Source organism: Chamaea fasciata, unplaced genomic scaffold (assembly GCF_029207755.1).
Source record: "Chamaea fasciata isolate MVZ Bird 193981 ecotype frontalis unplaced genomic scaffold, bChaFas1.0.hap1 SCAF_13, whole genome shotgun sequence".
NCBI classification, from domain to species: domain Eukaryota; kingdom Metazoa; phylum Chordata; class Aves; order Passeriformes; family Sylviidae; genus Chamaea; species Chamaea fasciata.
In genome coordinates, this window is record NW_027094098.1 from 17,490,798 (window position 1) to 17,506,215 (window position 15,418).

The following is a 15,418-nucleotide window of genomic DNA, read 5'->3' on the forward strand; positions in this document are numbered from 1 at the left end:
TGGGGTAGTTCAGCCTCAGGTGAAATTCCAATCACCCCACATGCAAAAACCTCGCACCCCACCCCTACAGAGGTCACATGAAATTGCCATCAATCAATCCACAGCAATCAACATCCCTTATCAGCTCCACAAGCAGAAAACACACAATTTTGCACAGCGTTCTCCAGGCCCTGTTGAGCTGCAGAAGGTCCGGAGTTCGCCCCTGGATTTTGGGGAGAGCAGGACCATTGCTCTTTTCTCCTGAAGTGCATTTCCCCCCCTTCTCTCAGACTTTTGGCAGCTCCAGCGTGGATTTTATCGCTGGCATTTAGAAGAAGAAGTGCTCCCTGCCACACAGGATGGGAAAGGTTTCTCCCCCAGGGAACAGAACACAGAGACTGATTAAGAGAGCAGCAGGTATTTAAGAACATAAAAAATATTGGCAGGTGAGGGTTGCAGCTCTCACTGAGCAGGAGCTGGTGCAGGAACAGAACTCACCTGCTGATTTCCAGCAGGGAACAGCACTGGTAAAGAATAAGTCCTTTAGCTTAAGATTTTTATACACTTTTTAAAGAAAAAAGGTTGAAAAGTAATCAGAACTTGCTTCTCTAGAGGAGTGAATCAGATGCTCCTGCTGAGTCAGATGTGGTGGTCCAGTTCCATCTTCCCAAATCCTTCTGCAGAAATTAGCTAACAAAAGAGCAGATAATTGGGAGCAGCCCCCTGATTTCAGTAACAGAAAGTAGCTAACAAGCCGCATGAAGCTGACTGGATTATTTGAACATTTTAAAGGCAAAAAAGGGATAAATAAGTTGGGAAAGCTGTCGGGTAGACTAACAAAGCCAGGACTACCCAGGCCAGGTTTGCTCTCAGCCCTGTTCCAAGATCCCCAAACTGTGTTGTTCCTTTACTCTGGTTAACACTGCTGTGGTGGAACTGAGACCAGCAGCAGAAAAACATTAAATAATTGGGATTTCTGTTCTTTAAACAGCAACAGAAGTGTCCACACACAGAAACATTTCAAATACAGCACGAAAGAATGAATACATGACAGAACTGCTGAAAGAACTTATGGAAGAACTGCAGAAATATAAACTTCTATCTCAGACATAAAAGACACAACCATTGGATTTTGTATTGATGGCATAGAAATTTCCTTTATTTTGTACAAAAAATATAGAATTTATATCATTTAAAATAATTTACCATCACTATTTAAACTTTTAAACTTGTAACCATTATTTGAAGTGGTTTGCTATGAAGCATTTTAAGAGAACAGTATAATGTCATAAACAAGTTTTTACAAACACAATGAGGATATTTTTCAAGTAAATCCCAACAGCTAAAGAAAATTAAAATGAGTCATTTCAGTTGTATTTGATTAGGACATCATTCTATTACTGAGTAAGCTTAATGAAAACTGTTTCTAGAAATTTATTGAAATTATATGTTCTCATATTAAATATGAGACTGTTGGAGAAAAATAAGAATTAACTGTGAAAGTATCACATAGTCCTATCATTTCTATTCAAAGCACTCTTGTCCTCCAACAACAAAAAAGAAAAACATCTTTGTGCAGCACAGGACAGCTTTGGGACAGCTCATTATAGAACAAGCTGGGAGCCTGTGGGTCACACTGTGCTCCTGCACAGCCCTTTAGTCTTCATCTTCATTTGTGCTGCAGAGAAAAAGCAACGGGTTTGGCTTGGGAGACACCTCCAAGAAATTTCCCTTCCCAGCAGCATCTTCTGAAAATCTGTCAGGCTCGGGTACAGGGTTTTCTTCTTGTTCCTGTGAAATGCAGCCTGCAGTAGCCAATCCTTCAGGCTGCTCTGAAAGTCTCATTGCAGAGCGGATTTGCATTTCTAATTCTTCCACCAGTTTTCCAGGAGGAGTAGGAGATTGCAGGGAAACCTTTGATTTTCCATCACTGACCTCCAGCGCCGAAGTGTTTGCGCCCTGCCTTAATCCATTACAGTCAATAAGTGGAGCTGTCCTCTCCTCCTGGAGCACGCCTTGGAAAGAATTTATTTCCCCATCTTCGCTGCTCGAGGACTCCTGCTCATCTGAATCAGAGCCTTCTGTCTCAGATGATGAAGTGCTGCTGGATTCTTCAGAGTCACTTGTCTCCGACTCAGAGCAAAGCAGCTGTTGCTTGGAAACTGTGCCAGCAGCTTTTAACGCCTTCTCTTCCTCCTGTACCAGCACTGCTGCTGCCTCCAGCTCCTCCAGCTCCAGCCCCATGTGGGACTTACTGAGCGTGGTTTTCTGCAAGGACTCACAGAGTGCAGCCAACTTTTTTGACCTTAAACAAAGAACAAGATAAGTTACTGAACCTGACAAACAGAACTTTCCCATTCGATAACGAGAACACAAACCTTAAACGTTTCTTCCATTTGTTTGGTATGCAAACAACTTTCTTCTTCAATCATGATTGTAAAAGTGGATGTTAGAGGAAGAAAAAAAATCAGAAGGATTCATAATTGCAATTATTTAGGGTAACTTCTCCCACGAGGTTAGGCAATATCCCACTGATAGGCTTTGAGGATCCCTTTCTGAATGACCCAGCTGCTGGATGCTCCAGCAGTGCACAGAGAGGAAGAAGAGATTTCAGAACAAACCTTTTCAGGTTTGATGTCTTTAACAGCTCACTCTGCAGCACAGGGTTGGCTGGCTGAAGTTTATGTGCAGCAAAACCATTTTGGTTTCCTACCCTCCCAGATATATCTGAAGTGCATCTGAAGCAAGAGAACAGGGCTGATTAGTGATCCGTGCTCCTCCTCTCCCACCCAGCCTGGTGCACCCACCATCACAGGAGATGTTCAATAACTCTGGCTGCTTCGCCCTTCACTTGGAGTTCAGCTGAAATGTAATTCAGCAGGAGGAACAGGATCATTTAGATAAATGCCCCTAATAAAGCAGACACACCACATTGGCTTCAAATCTCTGGTCCAGCCCCATCCATTTCCTCGAGTGTTGGAAGGCAGCACGTGCTTTACCAGAAAAGGGCACCGTGGATTTATAAATAGAGACTAAAAAGCAAGAGAGTGCCTCGAAATGGAGGGGGGGGGGGGGTGTGAGGGCAGAGGGGAAAATGGGTCTAAAAACCCCAACATACATCCTGTTTCTTGTTGTGGAGTTTTGCCTCAGACTATCAATCAGCTTCTCACCACTTCCTGCAGCAGCAGGTCTGCTATAAATCCTGCAGTAACTGACTGGGTTTCATTTCCTCTGCCGGAGCTGTGAACCTGCAAGGCACGACACACTGACACTGGAGCAAGGAGCTGGGGATGTAGCACACGGCTCCTGCCAGGCAGAAGTTAAAGCGCTCCTCCTCTCACTTGAATGATTTTAAAGATCTTTATATTCTATTTCCCAGGGGGCATAATTTCTCAGTATAACATAGATGCTTCCACTTTTTTTTTCTTTTGCTCCTAAAGGAATTGTATTTTTAAGTGGGGGAAGGGAAATTCAGTGCAGCTTCTTGCAGGTTTTACAGACAGTGCCACATTTAAACGCTTTAAAAACTTTGAATACAACACACTTGACTTCCTTAGTTCAACTCACAGACTGGGAAACTGAGAAAGAACTTTCCCAGAAGTAAAGCAACAGAAAACAATTTATATTTTGAGAATTTTCAAATCTGAAGCTAAGAATTAAATGCAACATGATGCTACCAGCCTCTAATAAAAAACGGGATACCAAATTTTAAAAACGTATTAGAATCATGTTTTCTTTCCGGCAACTTTTTTCCATTTTTTTTTTTTTGTCAAGGACTTGCATTTTTCTCAAAAATTATGGGGGATTTGAGAAATTGCCAACCTAATTGGGAACAAAGCAAGCATTCTCCCTGCTCCACCAGTAGAGAGAAAGGAAAAGAAGCCAAGTGATACATGGAGAGGTTCATGGAGCCTTGCAGGTAGGTGGGAACAGAGCAAGTGGCTGCAGGGAAATCTGCTTCCTGAGCACACTGGGGAGAGGCTGATTTATACCCCGAGTCACCAGAGTTTATATCCCTTTCAGAAAGCATTTTGCTTTGCTTTTCAAACAGCCTCTTTCCTTCCTTCTAACTCTGGCTGTGCACGTGCCTCCTTCCCCTGTGAGAGCTGCTCAGAACATGAAGGTTCAATTCCTTTTCCTCTCCTGTTCCCAGGCTGCCCACAGCCACAGGAGCTCCAAAGGTGGGTGTGCCCTGTCACAGAACCCTGCTTTGGCCCATTTACGTGGTTCCCTTGAATTTCACTGACACCATGAGCAGCTCACCACACACCCTCTGGCACAACAATTTCCCCCCAGTTCCCACTGCCTGTCTCATTCCCCCCGCCCCCCCATTTCACTGCTGCCATTATGGCAGAAAAGTAAATTTCAAAGTCCTGTTTCTCCCCACACTTTTATTATATCTGTCAATTTGTTTCCTAATTCTATTTCTTGGGGTTTTTTTTTTCTATTTTTGCCTATTTTTTCTACCTTTTCATGCCTATTTTCCCTGCTCCAGACTCTCAGCCCTTTAAATTCTCTCTCCACCTCCTTCACTACTCTCTTATAATGCAGTTTGTATAGTAAGATACAGAAACGTATCACAGAACTGCATCAAGTATTAAGGAGTTGTATGATCTAATGTGCTTTTTAGGCATTAATTAATACTTTGCTGGGTCCAGGTTACCTAATGCCAAATGTTAAGGAAGAAAATACACACTGATAAACTTGACTCAACACACATTATGCTACTAAATTCAAAGTACTGACAGATAAAAGAATGATCTCCCTAAAGCAATTAAGTTGGTTTTTTAGCTCTTGGCCACATCAGGTATTTGATGTCCCTGCTCATTGCAGGGGGGTTGGACTAGATGGCCTTTAAAGGTCCCTTCCAACCCCAAATATTCTGACTCTACAAAAAAGTCTTGTTTCAGTTCCCAGTAGGTCAAGTGCTTCTTCCCAACTTTCACTGTGCTCATCCAGTCTCTATCAAAATCTACAGAGCAAAACTTTTCAATATGAGACAAAACTGTCACCCCTTAACGATTTCATATACAAACCCAAAAAACTTCATTCCCCAACTCTGCAACCTTGTATTTAAAGAAAACAACAACAAAGAATACTTGAAGAACGGAGTTGTTTCTATTCTGCCCCCGTGCAAGGGACTAAGAGAATTACAATTAGCCATCAGTTCATCTCCTCTAAGGCAATTATCTAATTTGAAGGAGAACCAAGTTTCAGGAGAGCATTTTACATCAGCTTTAAGAACACTCCCTAGACAAAAAAACAAGCCAAACAGACTAAAAACCAGCATGGAAATGCTTTCAAAGGCAGACTGTTGGTCTCTGAGCTGATGGTTTCCCAAGGTGAAAGATAAGCAACAATTCAGGAAAACAAAAATGAGACACCAGAAACAAGAACTTGTGGATGAGAGACCTGCAGTAAACAGGCCCTGCTGTTTCCAGAATCTTTCGAGTAGTGTTTGAGAGATTAGACAGCAAATACTTTAATTTTTCAAGTATGATTAATGGAATCCATGATTACTTTAAGACATGCTCATTCAGTATGCACATTTGTGGTAATGATATCTTATTATTATGGTAATAGTGTTCTTACATAAACATGCATAATAGGTTTTAAAGGTGCTACACATGATAATTATTAGTTATCACGATGTCAGTTGCTTAAGGAAAATGTTTAATTACAGGTTAAATTGATCAGATGCATGTTTTGTTTAATGCATAGCTTTGAGGAACAGATAAGAGAAGCAGCTCGGGGCTTGTCCATGTAGTCTGGAATTAAAATTCCAAGACAGAACTACAGTAATCCTTGTCTAGGCACACAGGAGAGTTTCTTCAGGTGCTAGAAGAAGAAGAAAAAAATCTTGTTCTACAGATCTTAGATTATAAAGGAGTGAAACTGGGCTGAAAAGAACAAAGAATCAAAGGAGATTTAGCCAATAAAGGGAGATGGATAGAACTCTGAGAAAAATAAAAAGAGGATTATGGCAACAGGAAAGGGAAATCATTAGAGGTTTACAGCAAAGGCCACCTGTGACAACATAAAGAGAAGAGATGGGGATGGGACTGGCTGCAGGACTGGGACACGAGTGACAACCAGGGTGGGAGCAGAGCAGGACACAACTCCAGGTAAAGCCAAACTCCCACAAGCTCCAGTTCTGTTCTCTGTTCCAGGGAGTACAGAGAGCACCAGGACCTGAGGAGTCAAGATAGCTGTTATCTCCAGAACATGGAGCTATGAGGAGAACTCTCACTGCAGACAGACATCAGGGATTTGATTGTTTCCAAGGAACATTTCACGTAAGCTGGAAGGGAGAACAAAAATCAACCCAGCCACTGACAGTAAAAAACAAATGCAGGACTTGGGTGAGGGGGGTACATCCAAACACAAAATCCTCTCATTTTTCCCAAATGATGAAGAAAAAAAATTAATATACTTCTGTAACACTATGTCTATCAGTCAGCACTACATAAGGAAAAAGGTTTAAAGAAAGGGTGTCAATAGCTCAGACCTTCCCATCTGCCTGGTACTTCCCATATACGCAGTACTCTTGTTTTAGCAGTTGTGTTAAAAAAGACCAAACAACTCAAAGAGAACTTGAAAATACAAAAATCAGCAGTCTGCTCTTCATTCTGAATGATGGTGGCACTGCATACTCAATCATGGCAGAGGAATTACAGATCTAAAACACTCTGCAAATTATTTGTAAACATGGGAGTGAATGTCACTGCCCAGAGCAGCTGTGACTGCCCCTGGATCCCTGGCAGTGTCCAAGGCCAGGCTGGACAGGGCTTGGAAAACTGTGGAAGGTGTCACTGGTTCAAACTGGCTGATCTTTAAGGTCCCTTCCAACCTAAACCATTCCATGGTTCTATGAAAGATTCACACTGGCAGCACAGCCTCCCAAAGCTGGAGTCAGTAACATCCTGCTGTGGAATGGAAAGTGACTTTTCCTGCACAGGCACAAGCTCCAGCTTGCTTTTGTTGCTGTAAACAATAGAAGGATTATTTCGACTGGCTCATCAATTTGGCTTTGCATTCACAGCTGTATACAAACATCCCCTGTTCTGAGTACTCTGTGTAAACAAGGTGTAAGACATGGCACAACGCTGCAGAGTCTCCCTGGTCTCTCCCCTGGCTCAGTCCTGGCCAAGTGATGGCTCAGAGCTGCCAGGGCACATCAAGCTGCTCCTGCCCCAGCAGGAGAGGAAAGGAACCAAGCACAGGCCCCTCAGTATCACAAACACTGACAGCAGCTCTGCTGGCCAGCCTGGTGTTTGAATAGGACCTAACTGATCTAGGAATTAACTAAAAATTATGTTGCTTGCATGTGGTTAGGGCCCACTCAGTGCTCCAGTGGGAATCAGTCCTCCGTGCTGGCAGGACTCAGCTCCACAGGGCTGACAAGCCCTGTTTGAGAGTGTGAAACACTTTACATTAATTATCTTTAGGCCTTGCAGGCAAGATAAACAAGTCTCAGAGGCAGCAGAGCCGTCAAGCGCAGACGTGCCTTTGGAGCGGCTCCGTGTCCCTGCCAGCAGCTCCTGGGGATGGATCCACACACACAGCCCAGCAGCCTGCTGTGCCCCCAGCAGGCCTGACACACACTGAAAGGGCACTTAGTTAACTTATCTCCACCCAGCAGGAGCTCTGGACACGCAGGATCCATCTCATAGCAAAGCTGCTGCATTAAGCTTCCGGTCTGCTGCATCACAAGAGCCTTAATTTTATATCTCTAACATACAAAAAGTTACAAAGTTTAAAGGGAAAGCATCAGGCTATATTTACATTACCTTTCTCCACAAAGCTTGGCAAAACTCAGACTTGAGAGAAAGTTTCACAGACAGCCTCTTTCTTTGATAAAACAGATAAGATACCAAGCAATACAACCAGACCAGTATCCCCACTTTAAATGTGTTCCAAATTACATACCTGGCAGCACTGCTTACAATTTCCCCCAATTATTCATTTAGCCAGAGGCACTGCGAGTATTAAGACAATTCTAGAGTTAATATTATCTCAGACATCACCAGATATTATCCCAGAGTCTCAGCAGTTCAGATACAGAGCATGTGCAAATTTATTATCTGCAAGACATTGAAATGTCAGTTAAACTATAAGGAAAAATGAAATTTTCTGTCTTGCCACCAGACTGGTTGAGGACAGGCTGCAATAGGACATCACTGGTGCTTCTGCAGGGTCTGTCACTAGTGAACAAAAGGGCGCCTGCAAAGGGACAGGCTCTCCACACCCTCCCAATGGTCTCATCTTCTCCCTGCCCACAGTGGTTCTTGTTGGATTCCATCACTGCCCTCCAGCCCAAGCCTCATCTGCCCAGACATCAGGGTATGAAGAGACACTGTTCAACATCCAGTCTCCCGATAATGCCAAATGAACTTCCCGCAGGAACTCTGTCACAATCCTGATGGAAATTAATATCCCCATGGCAGTAAGTCTACAGCCTAAGTTCTCTCAAAGCAGAAGGCTCAACAAGTTACAGCCAAACACAAAAGTAGAAGATAAGAAAGTGAGCTCACACAAGAATGACACAGCTGACAAAGCACCCAACTAGTCCCTCAAGAAGAAAACAAACTGTTCTTTGCTCTAAAATTCAGATGCAGCTTCTGTCTAGTCCAGAACAGCTACTGGAGCAACCAAATTGGTGATCCTTGGGGAAAGCTTGAAGCTGATAACTGAGATTATCACCCTGGTCACCAATCAGCATGTTCTGAGAGCCAGGGTTGGAGGATAAAGCAGGAAGGAAATGCACACTCTCAAATGGCTGTAACAGAACGTAAACTTCAGCGGTTTAGCCCAAAAGTAGCACGATTCCTTCAGAAAGGCAACCAACAATGAGAAACATCCCTCCATACCTGACATGCACTTTCAGGCAGCTTGAAAGAAAAAAAAAATTGAATTCTTATGATATAGAATTGACAGACAATTTGATTTTAATAAAATATTCAAGACATGAAAGAGTCTCGGTTTGATCAGCCCTGACTGGTAAGACACAGGAGCAATAACGATGATGGTGTTGAATACTAAAGCAGAATTCATTAATGCAGAAACAGCTCGAGTCAACAGGCACAAAATTGCATAAATGGTCCAACAATGAGGTTAGATCACAAAACCCCTCCAGTTCAGGCAAACAACCCTTACAAATGGACATTTAGGTGCAATAATAAGAAAGTCATCACTCTAAAGGCACCATCCATTTGCCCAAACCACTCTTTAAAAAGTCATGGGTTACAAGAGAACTTGAGCCTCAGAATCTGCCCGGAGACAAGAGAGTAAGGCTCAATTACACCTTTTAGAGTGTGTTTTATAGCATCTCACATATTTCCCCATTTAGTATTTCACTTTCAAGGTTATTTATAATGAGTGCTTCAATTATACACTAGTCAGTGACCTCCAATCATTGTGAAATAGCTTTGAAAAAGCAAGTTCAGGATCAGGGAACAGAAATACTCCAAAGGAAGTTCTGAAGGAAATTCAGAGCAGAAAGTAATCTTGGAAAGTGTTAATAGTGCCACCCACTTTGCCTGTCATGCACACTGCTGACACGTGCATGGCTTACAAACCATGACAACAACTAACTTTACACTGGTTTTATTGCTCAAGTACCTTACTACACATTTTTTACATCAACTCTCCACAAGTTTGGGCAATCCGTGCACAGATTTTATTTCATCCAGATCTGGGAACACAACCATTCCTTTTAAGTGCTAAAACTTAAAGCACAACAATACTGCCATGAAGTTTGAGGCATGAACTGAAAAACACACAAAGCACCTGAACCCTTTCATGGCAGCAAAAGGCCCTCACGCAGAAGAGCATAGAAAATATTTTATAATCATCAGAAAGATAAATCAGTAACATCTACTAAGCTTTTTCCAGCCTTTATTAGCTGGTTGGCTCATCATACCCTGCCTGACTTAGGGGATCTGAAAGAATCACAGAAGAGGTCGTACAATTAACAGAGATAAAAACAAACAGCACCATCCAACAGTTTCATGTGCTCAGTTTATTATACACTTTTATAGTAAGAGGGAGAAGCCATAAATAACTCCATTAAAATCTCATTAGCTCTGATCAATGAGTACAGAAGATAATGGAAGAATGTTAGTGAAGGAAAAACAGGACCATTTTCTTCAGGACTTAGGTAAAAATTGACCTAAACTTTAACTAATTTTCTACCTTATCTGCAACAAAAGACAGATGAGTGTAAACACAACAGCAAAAACACAGCATTTGTTCACAGGAATTAGTCCTGGATTAATCACTGTTTTCATAGGAAAGAAACAAACCATCTCCCCAACACATCAGAGACTACTTAATCTCTAAACTTCAAGTCAGTACTAAAAAGAAATAAGTGCGCAATCTGTGCAAGATCTTTTACGCAACTGCAGGTATGGAATTCATGCTTTCTGTCTCTCAAGATGATGGACTCTGATTTTTAGCCTAAATAACCGAGATTTACACAGTTACACTGTCCATGTCCGCACTGACCGTTAATGATTTCCTTTCTAACAACTCCTGGAAACAGCAGGCAACTTCATCAAATTTAAGAGCAACTAGAATTTAAAGATCTCTGAATTCCTGAATATTTCATGAAAATAAGCAGAGGGATGAACAATGAGCCTCCTGGGACAAGGGTGGCAGGACACAGCAATTGTGTCTTGACTTGGTGGAGGCCAGGGCAGGCACCCACCAGCCAATCCATGCTAATTCCAGCTGTGGATATGCCTCGTGCCTGGTGGAGGTGCCAAAGGATGTGGGGAAGGGACAAAGAGCACAAGGCTTGGGTTGGGAAGTTTATGAAGTAATTTTTTCTCCTTTCCTCACAGACACCAGAAAAAGAGACTGGAAAAGCATTCCCTGCACAGCAAATCTTCACTGCAAACAGGAAAACCACACTGGAAAATGAGCACTGGGTTCAAAAAAGTCGGGAAAATGCATCTCACTGTGAACAAGATGCCCCCACTTCAAATGGAGAGGAGGAGAACACCAAGAGACTTCTCTGGGCATGAGAAACTCCCCCCTTCTGTGCAGGTGACAAAACACAGCCCTGCCCCATAAACAACCGCTGATGGGGAGAATCCAGCAGGCTTAAGGGCAACATAAAACGCTTTAATCTTGGAATTCTGGCTTTCAAAGGGCATTAGGTGGATTCTGAAACCAAGAGAGTGATGTACTTACACTGCAATCCAACTGGCAGTCTTGTAAACATGAACTGCTATCTACATAGCTTAAAGTATTACAGTTTGTTAACCATAAATCAAATATAAAACGTAGCACCATCATTTCAATTTAAGTGACTTCTTTTATGTTAATAAGTCTGAATGTTTCAAGTGACTTTCCCCCCATATTTATTCTGAAATTCCACAGTGCTTCTTTCATAATGAATCTAAATACTGCATGAGCTGAACTTCACATTTATAAATATTTTAAAAAAAGATGAAGCTTTCCAATATAACATCTTACTTTCATTACTTGGTCTTTTTGATAAGTTGAAACCAAACAGATCATGGATTATAAAAGAAATCAAGTACAGCTTACTTATGTAGATGATATTATGAAAATATTCATAAGAGAAAACAGACTTGGAATTAATATTGGACTATAAAAAGAAACTGAAGAGTATTTATATGTTTTAAGAACAGTTTAACGGAGCTCTGTTGCCAAAATAGCTCCAGTAAGTTGCAGCCAGTCCAAACATCTAATAATGGCACAGCTTCCAAAGTCATAGATGATGAACACAAATAATGAAAGATGAACAGATAACTCACCCTAAAACAGATGCAGAGTGAGATTTTTATAAAATGATAGTAATACTGGCTGTGTTACAGAAATGGAACACTGACAACTGTTCAGTATTAGCCCAATCTCCCTCAAGTTTCTGTGCTGCCATCACCCAGAACTTGGTCTTCACCATCACTGCTGGTGATCTAGGAGAAAGCTCTTCTCATGCTGCAAATCTGCCAATTTGTGTGACAGTATGGGAATGAAAAGTACTCACACAGCAGGGCAGAAAATGTCAATTTTAGTGTCAGGATAATGCCAGCAAAGTCCTGTATTAGAGAAATAACAACAATGGCAGGGAACAGGCTTAAAGGCACAACTACAAACATTACTCCAACGTGATCCTTCCCCTTTACAATGGAATTTATCCACCAAACAACACAGTGGGGTTGATCAGAGTTTAATTCTTCCACTGCTCCATCAACTGTGACTGACACCCAGAACACTTGAGGGGAAAACACCACCTGCAGCCTTCTCATTCTCAGTCCATCCTCAACTAACAGTCTAAACAGGAAAAAATACCAAACCCCAGCATCTTGCAAACTCCTGGCAGGAAAGCAGATTTTTGCAAGGGCCTGAAGAGAACAGCCTGCTGCCAGCTCCTCCCACATCCCCTGCTGTGTTTGGGCACCTGTTCCCAGCTGCTCTGGGGCACCACTGAACAAGGGGATGGTTTGAAACTGCAGCAGGGTCCAGTTAGGTTAGATAAATGAACAGTTTTTAACAATGAGGGTGATGAAACACTGGAAAAGGTTGCCCTGAGAAGCTGTGGCTGCCCCATCCCTGGAAATATTCAAGGCCAGGTTGGGCAGGGCTTGGAACAACCTGACTGAGTTGAAGATGTCCCAGCTCATTGCAGGAGGGTTGAACTGGGTGGCTGTGAAGGTCCCTCCCAACCCAAACTGTTCCGTGATTCTATGATCATAGAAATTATATTATTATTATTATTATTATTATTATTATTATTATTATTAAGGTAGCTAGCTGCTGAGCAGGCTGGAAACAAAGCAGGGAGATGTTCCCAGCCTGGAGCTCAGCTTCCCCCTTGGACCAGAGCTGCACATTGCACCTACTCAGAAAGGCAACACTGCACGAGCTCATCCTTCCCCTCATCAAACCAGAAATCCACTCAGCTGAGCTGTGCTGCCTGAAAAAAGACATGACACAGGTCACTGACCCTTCTGCAGGCACACAGGAGCTGCCTCCCAACAACTTTGGAAAATCAAAGCAGTAGCCTGAGGGGGGGGAAAAAAGGCTTTCTTCTTTGCCTTCTCTGCCCACAGCAAGGTGCATTCAGACACAGCCTGAAGGAATCTGAGCTATAGAAAAGTGATGGAATAAATAGGAAAAAACAACAGAGGGCAGGAGAGCAAAAACATCAAAGGGAACTGCAGCAAGCAGCTGGAAGGAGAGATTAAATCCCTTGTTAAAAATCCATGTTTCTACAGGGCTTGCTAAAACATACATGAGGGGGAATTTCTGGTATTATACACACCTGTCTATCACCTTTCTGAGCCCTCAGGGCAGTGTTCTGCCTTAAGGCTCTTCAGTCAGTGTACTGTATTAGTTGGGTATTGTTATTTACAAGTGCTCTGTGTGCACCTCCTGCTTTACAGACACCTGAAGTGACAGCTCAGGCTTTAAACAAGATGCAGGACCTAAGGAGAGACAGTGGCAGCAAACAAACAGAAATTGTATTAAAAACATGCATCAAAACACTGAAAGAAAAGACACAGAATGTGCCTGCAAATTATTCGTTACTATTTTTACATCCAAGAACTGTGATCTAAGCTGTAAGAGCAGATGATTTGGGATGAAAATAAATAAATTAGGGAGTTTTACCTACAGTCAACATACTCTTTGATGAACTGGTAAAGTCCTACCTAAGTTTTGAGGAAAATGATTTTGTAGCATAGTAAGTTGCTCAGAATCTCCAATACTTTCTGCATCAGACCCAGAGCTTTGGGTTTGAACTAAAAGGTGTTTACCTGAGCTGTGCAATTCTGATAGAAACAAGTAAGACTCTACAGAATTACCCAACAACACAGGGAGAATGAGTCAACTTAATTACTTTTCACTAGGAAAACGTGAAAGCTTATTGCTGTCTGAATTTTTCCTGTTCAAATAGACCATGTGATTTATATTTTTACAACTCAATGGCTAAAACCTGAAATTGCTGTCCCATATACTTGTAGACAAGTCCTAATCAACCTTTAATTTTCTTACCAAAGCACTCCTGAGTTTATTTGTTGTCTTGGCTTAACACAGGTCACTCAGCCATTTACACTCATGAAGTATTTTAGCCCCTAATCCACTCCATTTTTCAACATCTTTTTGAACAAGCACTAGAATCAGTGTTTTAACACAGTCTTACAAATGATGCATTTTAAGGTCATGCCACTTCCTTCTTCTAAATGATACTACTCTGCTTCTTCAGCTGAAGTGCACTCACCCTCTCACCTGCTCAGGGTCAAACTGTTCTCAAGCATCACCCAGCCTATTTTTCTGAAGCTGTTGCCCTCAAGTCTCTTTCATTCTCCAATCCATAACTGTGCTCTACAAGCTTTTACAGAGTGTCATTTTACACTCGCTTGGATTAAAATGCACATTGTTCAAATGAGCACTTGTGGCCAGTCTGGGGCAGCCTGTGCAATTCATTTTATACCTTTAAATAAATAACATTTAATGCTGCCAAAAAACCAAATTCTAACAGGATATATTATGTATTTTCTTACAGATTTTCAAATATTCATTAAATTAATTTCAAAGACCATCTGAAGTAGCCACTCTCATCATTGGTAAGAGCAGCTGGGACAGCTCAAAGTTAATTCAGCACTCCAGGCCACCAAGGAAGTGAACGGGAAGCAAAGCCAGCACAGCACGAGTACTCCAGGCAGGCAGCAAACAGTGCTGCACACTCAACTGCCTGCCAGCAGCAGTAATGCCAGCTTGTAAAACCTGCTAAGAAGGAATTACAATAATTGGGGATTGTAGTCCTGAGCTACAATAATTAGGGATTGTAGTCCTGAGCTCCTGCAACAAGTCCTCACAGGACAGTCAGGGTGCAGCCTGAGGAACCCCAGCTGCCTCACCGTGTTCCAGGTGTGACCACGAGCAGCACCAAGGCTTTGGGGTTTGTCCATGTACCTGCATGGCTCTTATCAAAGCAAAACAGCAAAGGAAAGAATAGCCTTCAAATTAAAAATCTTCTAAACAGGAGGTTTTTTGTTTTGCAGGGAGTGGGGGCAGAGAATTACGTGGCTTCAGTGCATCCACAATGACATTACCATTAAAAAGCTAGATTCAAAAATATAATCCTCTCACTACAAAACAGATCAAGTTAAGGGGTTTTGTGATGGGGTTGTTGCACTACCTGATAAGTGAACACAACTGGCTACAGCAGAACATAAGCTAAAAACACATGCTAATGGCAAAGCTGCTTTCAAAGCAGCACCATGAAAGCAATTTGGCTTTTCTCTGCACCACACACTCTGAAAACTGGAGTTTTTATCCAACCTAAAACTACTGGAGCCTCCACTAAAGTCAGGCTGACAGGGGCAGCAATGAAGGTAAAGTCAAACCCAGGCAGAGCAGGGAACAGCTGCCCACGACCCTGTAACACACGTCAAACACAGCACCA

The 15,418-nt window shown here is 42.3% G+C and overlaps 1 protein-coding gene across 4 annotated transcripts in view; it reads right to left on the reverse strand.

Annotated features, from left to right (window-relative positions):
* Positions 1-1,104: 1,104 nt before the first annotated feature.
* The window catches only part of SHQ1 (SHQ1, H/ACA ribonucleoprotein assembly factor), a 39,726-nt gene continuing 25,412 nt past the window's right edge, over positions 1,105-15,418 (reverse strand). For 3 of the 4 annotated variants that reach the window (XM_066195526.1, XM_066195528.1, XM_066195527.1), the window contains exon 12: positions 1,105-2,284. In XM_066195526.1, coding sequence (XP_066051623.1) covers positions 1,636-2,284 — 649 coding nt within the window. In that variant the 3' untranslated portion in view covers positions 1,105-1,635. Of the gene's footprint in view, positions 2,285-11,873; positions 12,048-15,418 lie in introns of those variants that run through there. The other variant, XM_066195531.1, reaches the window with a different exon arrangement.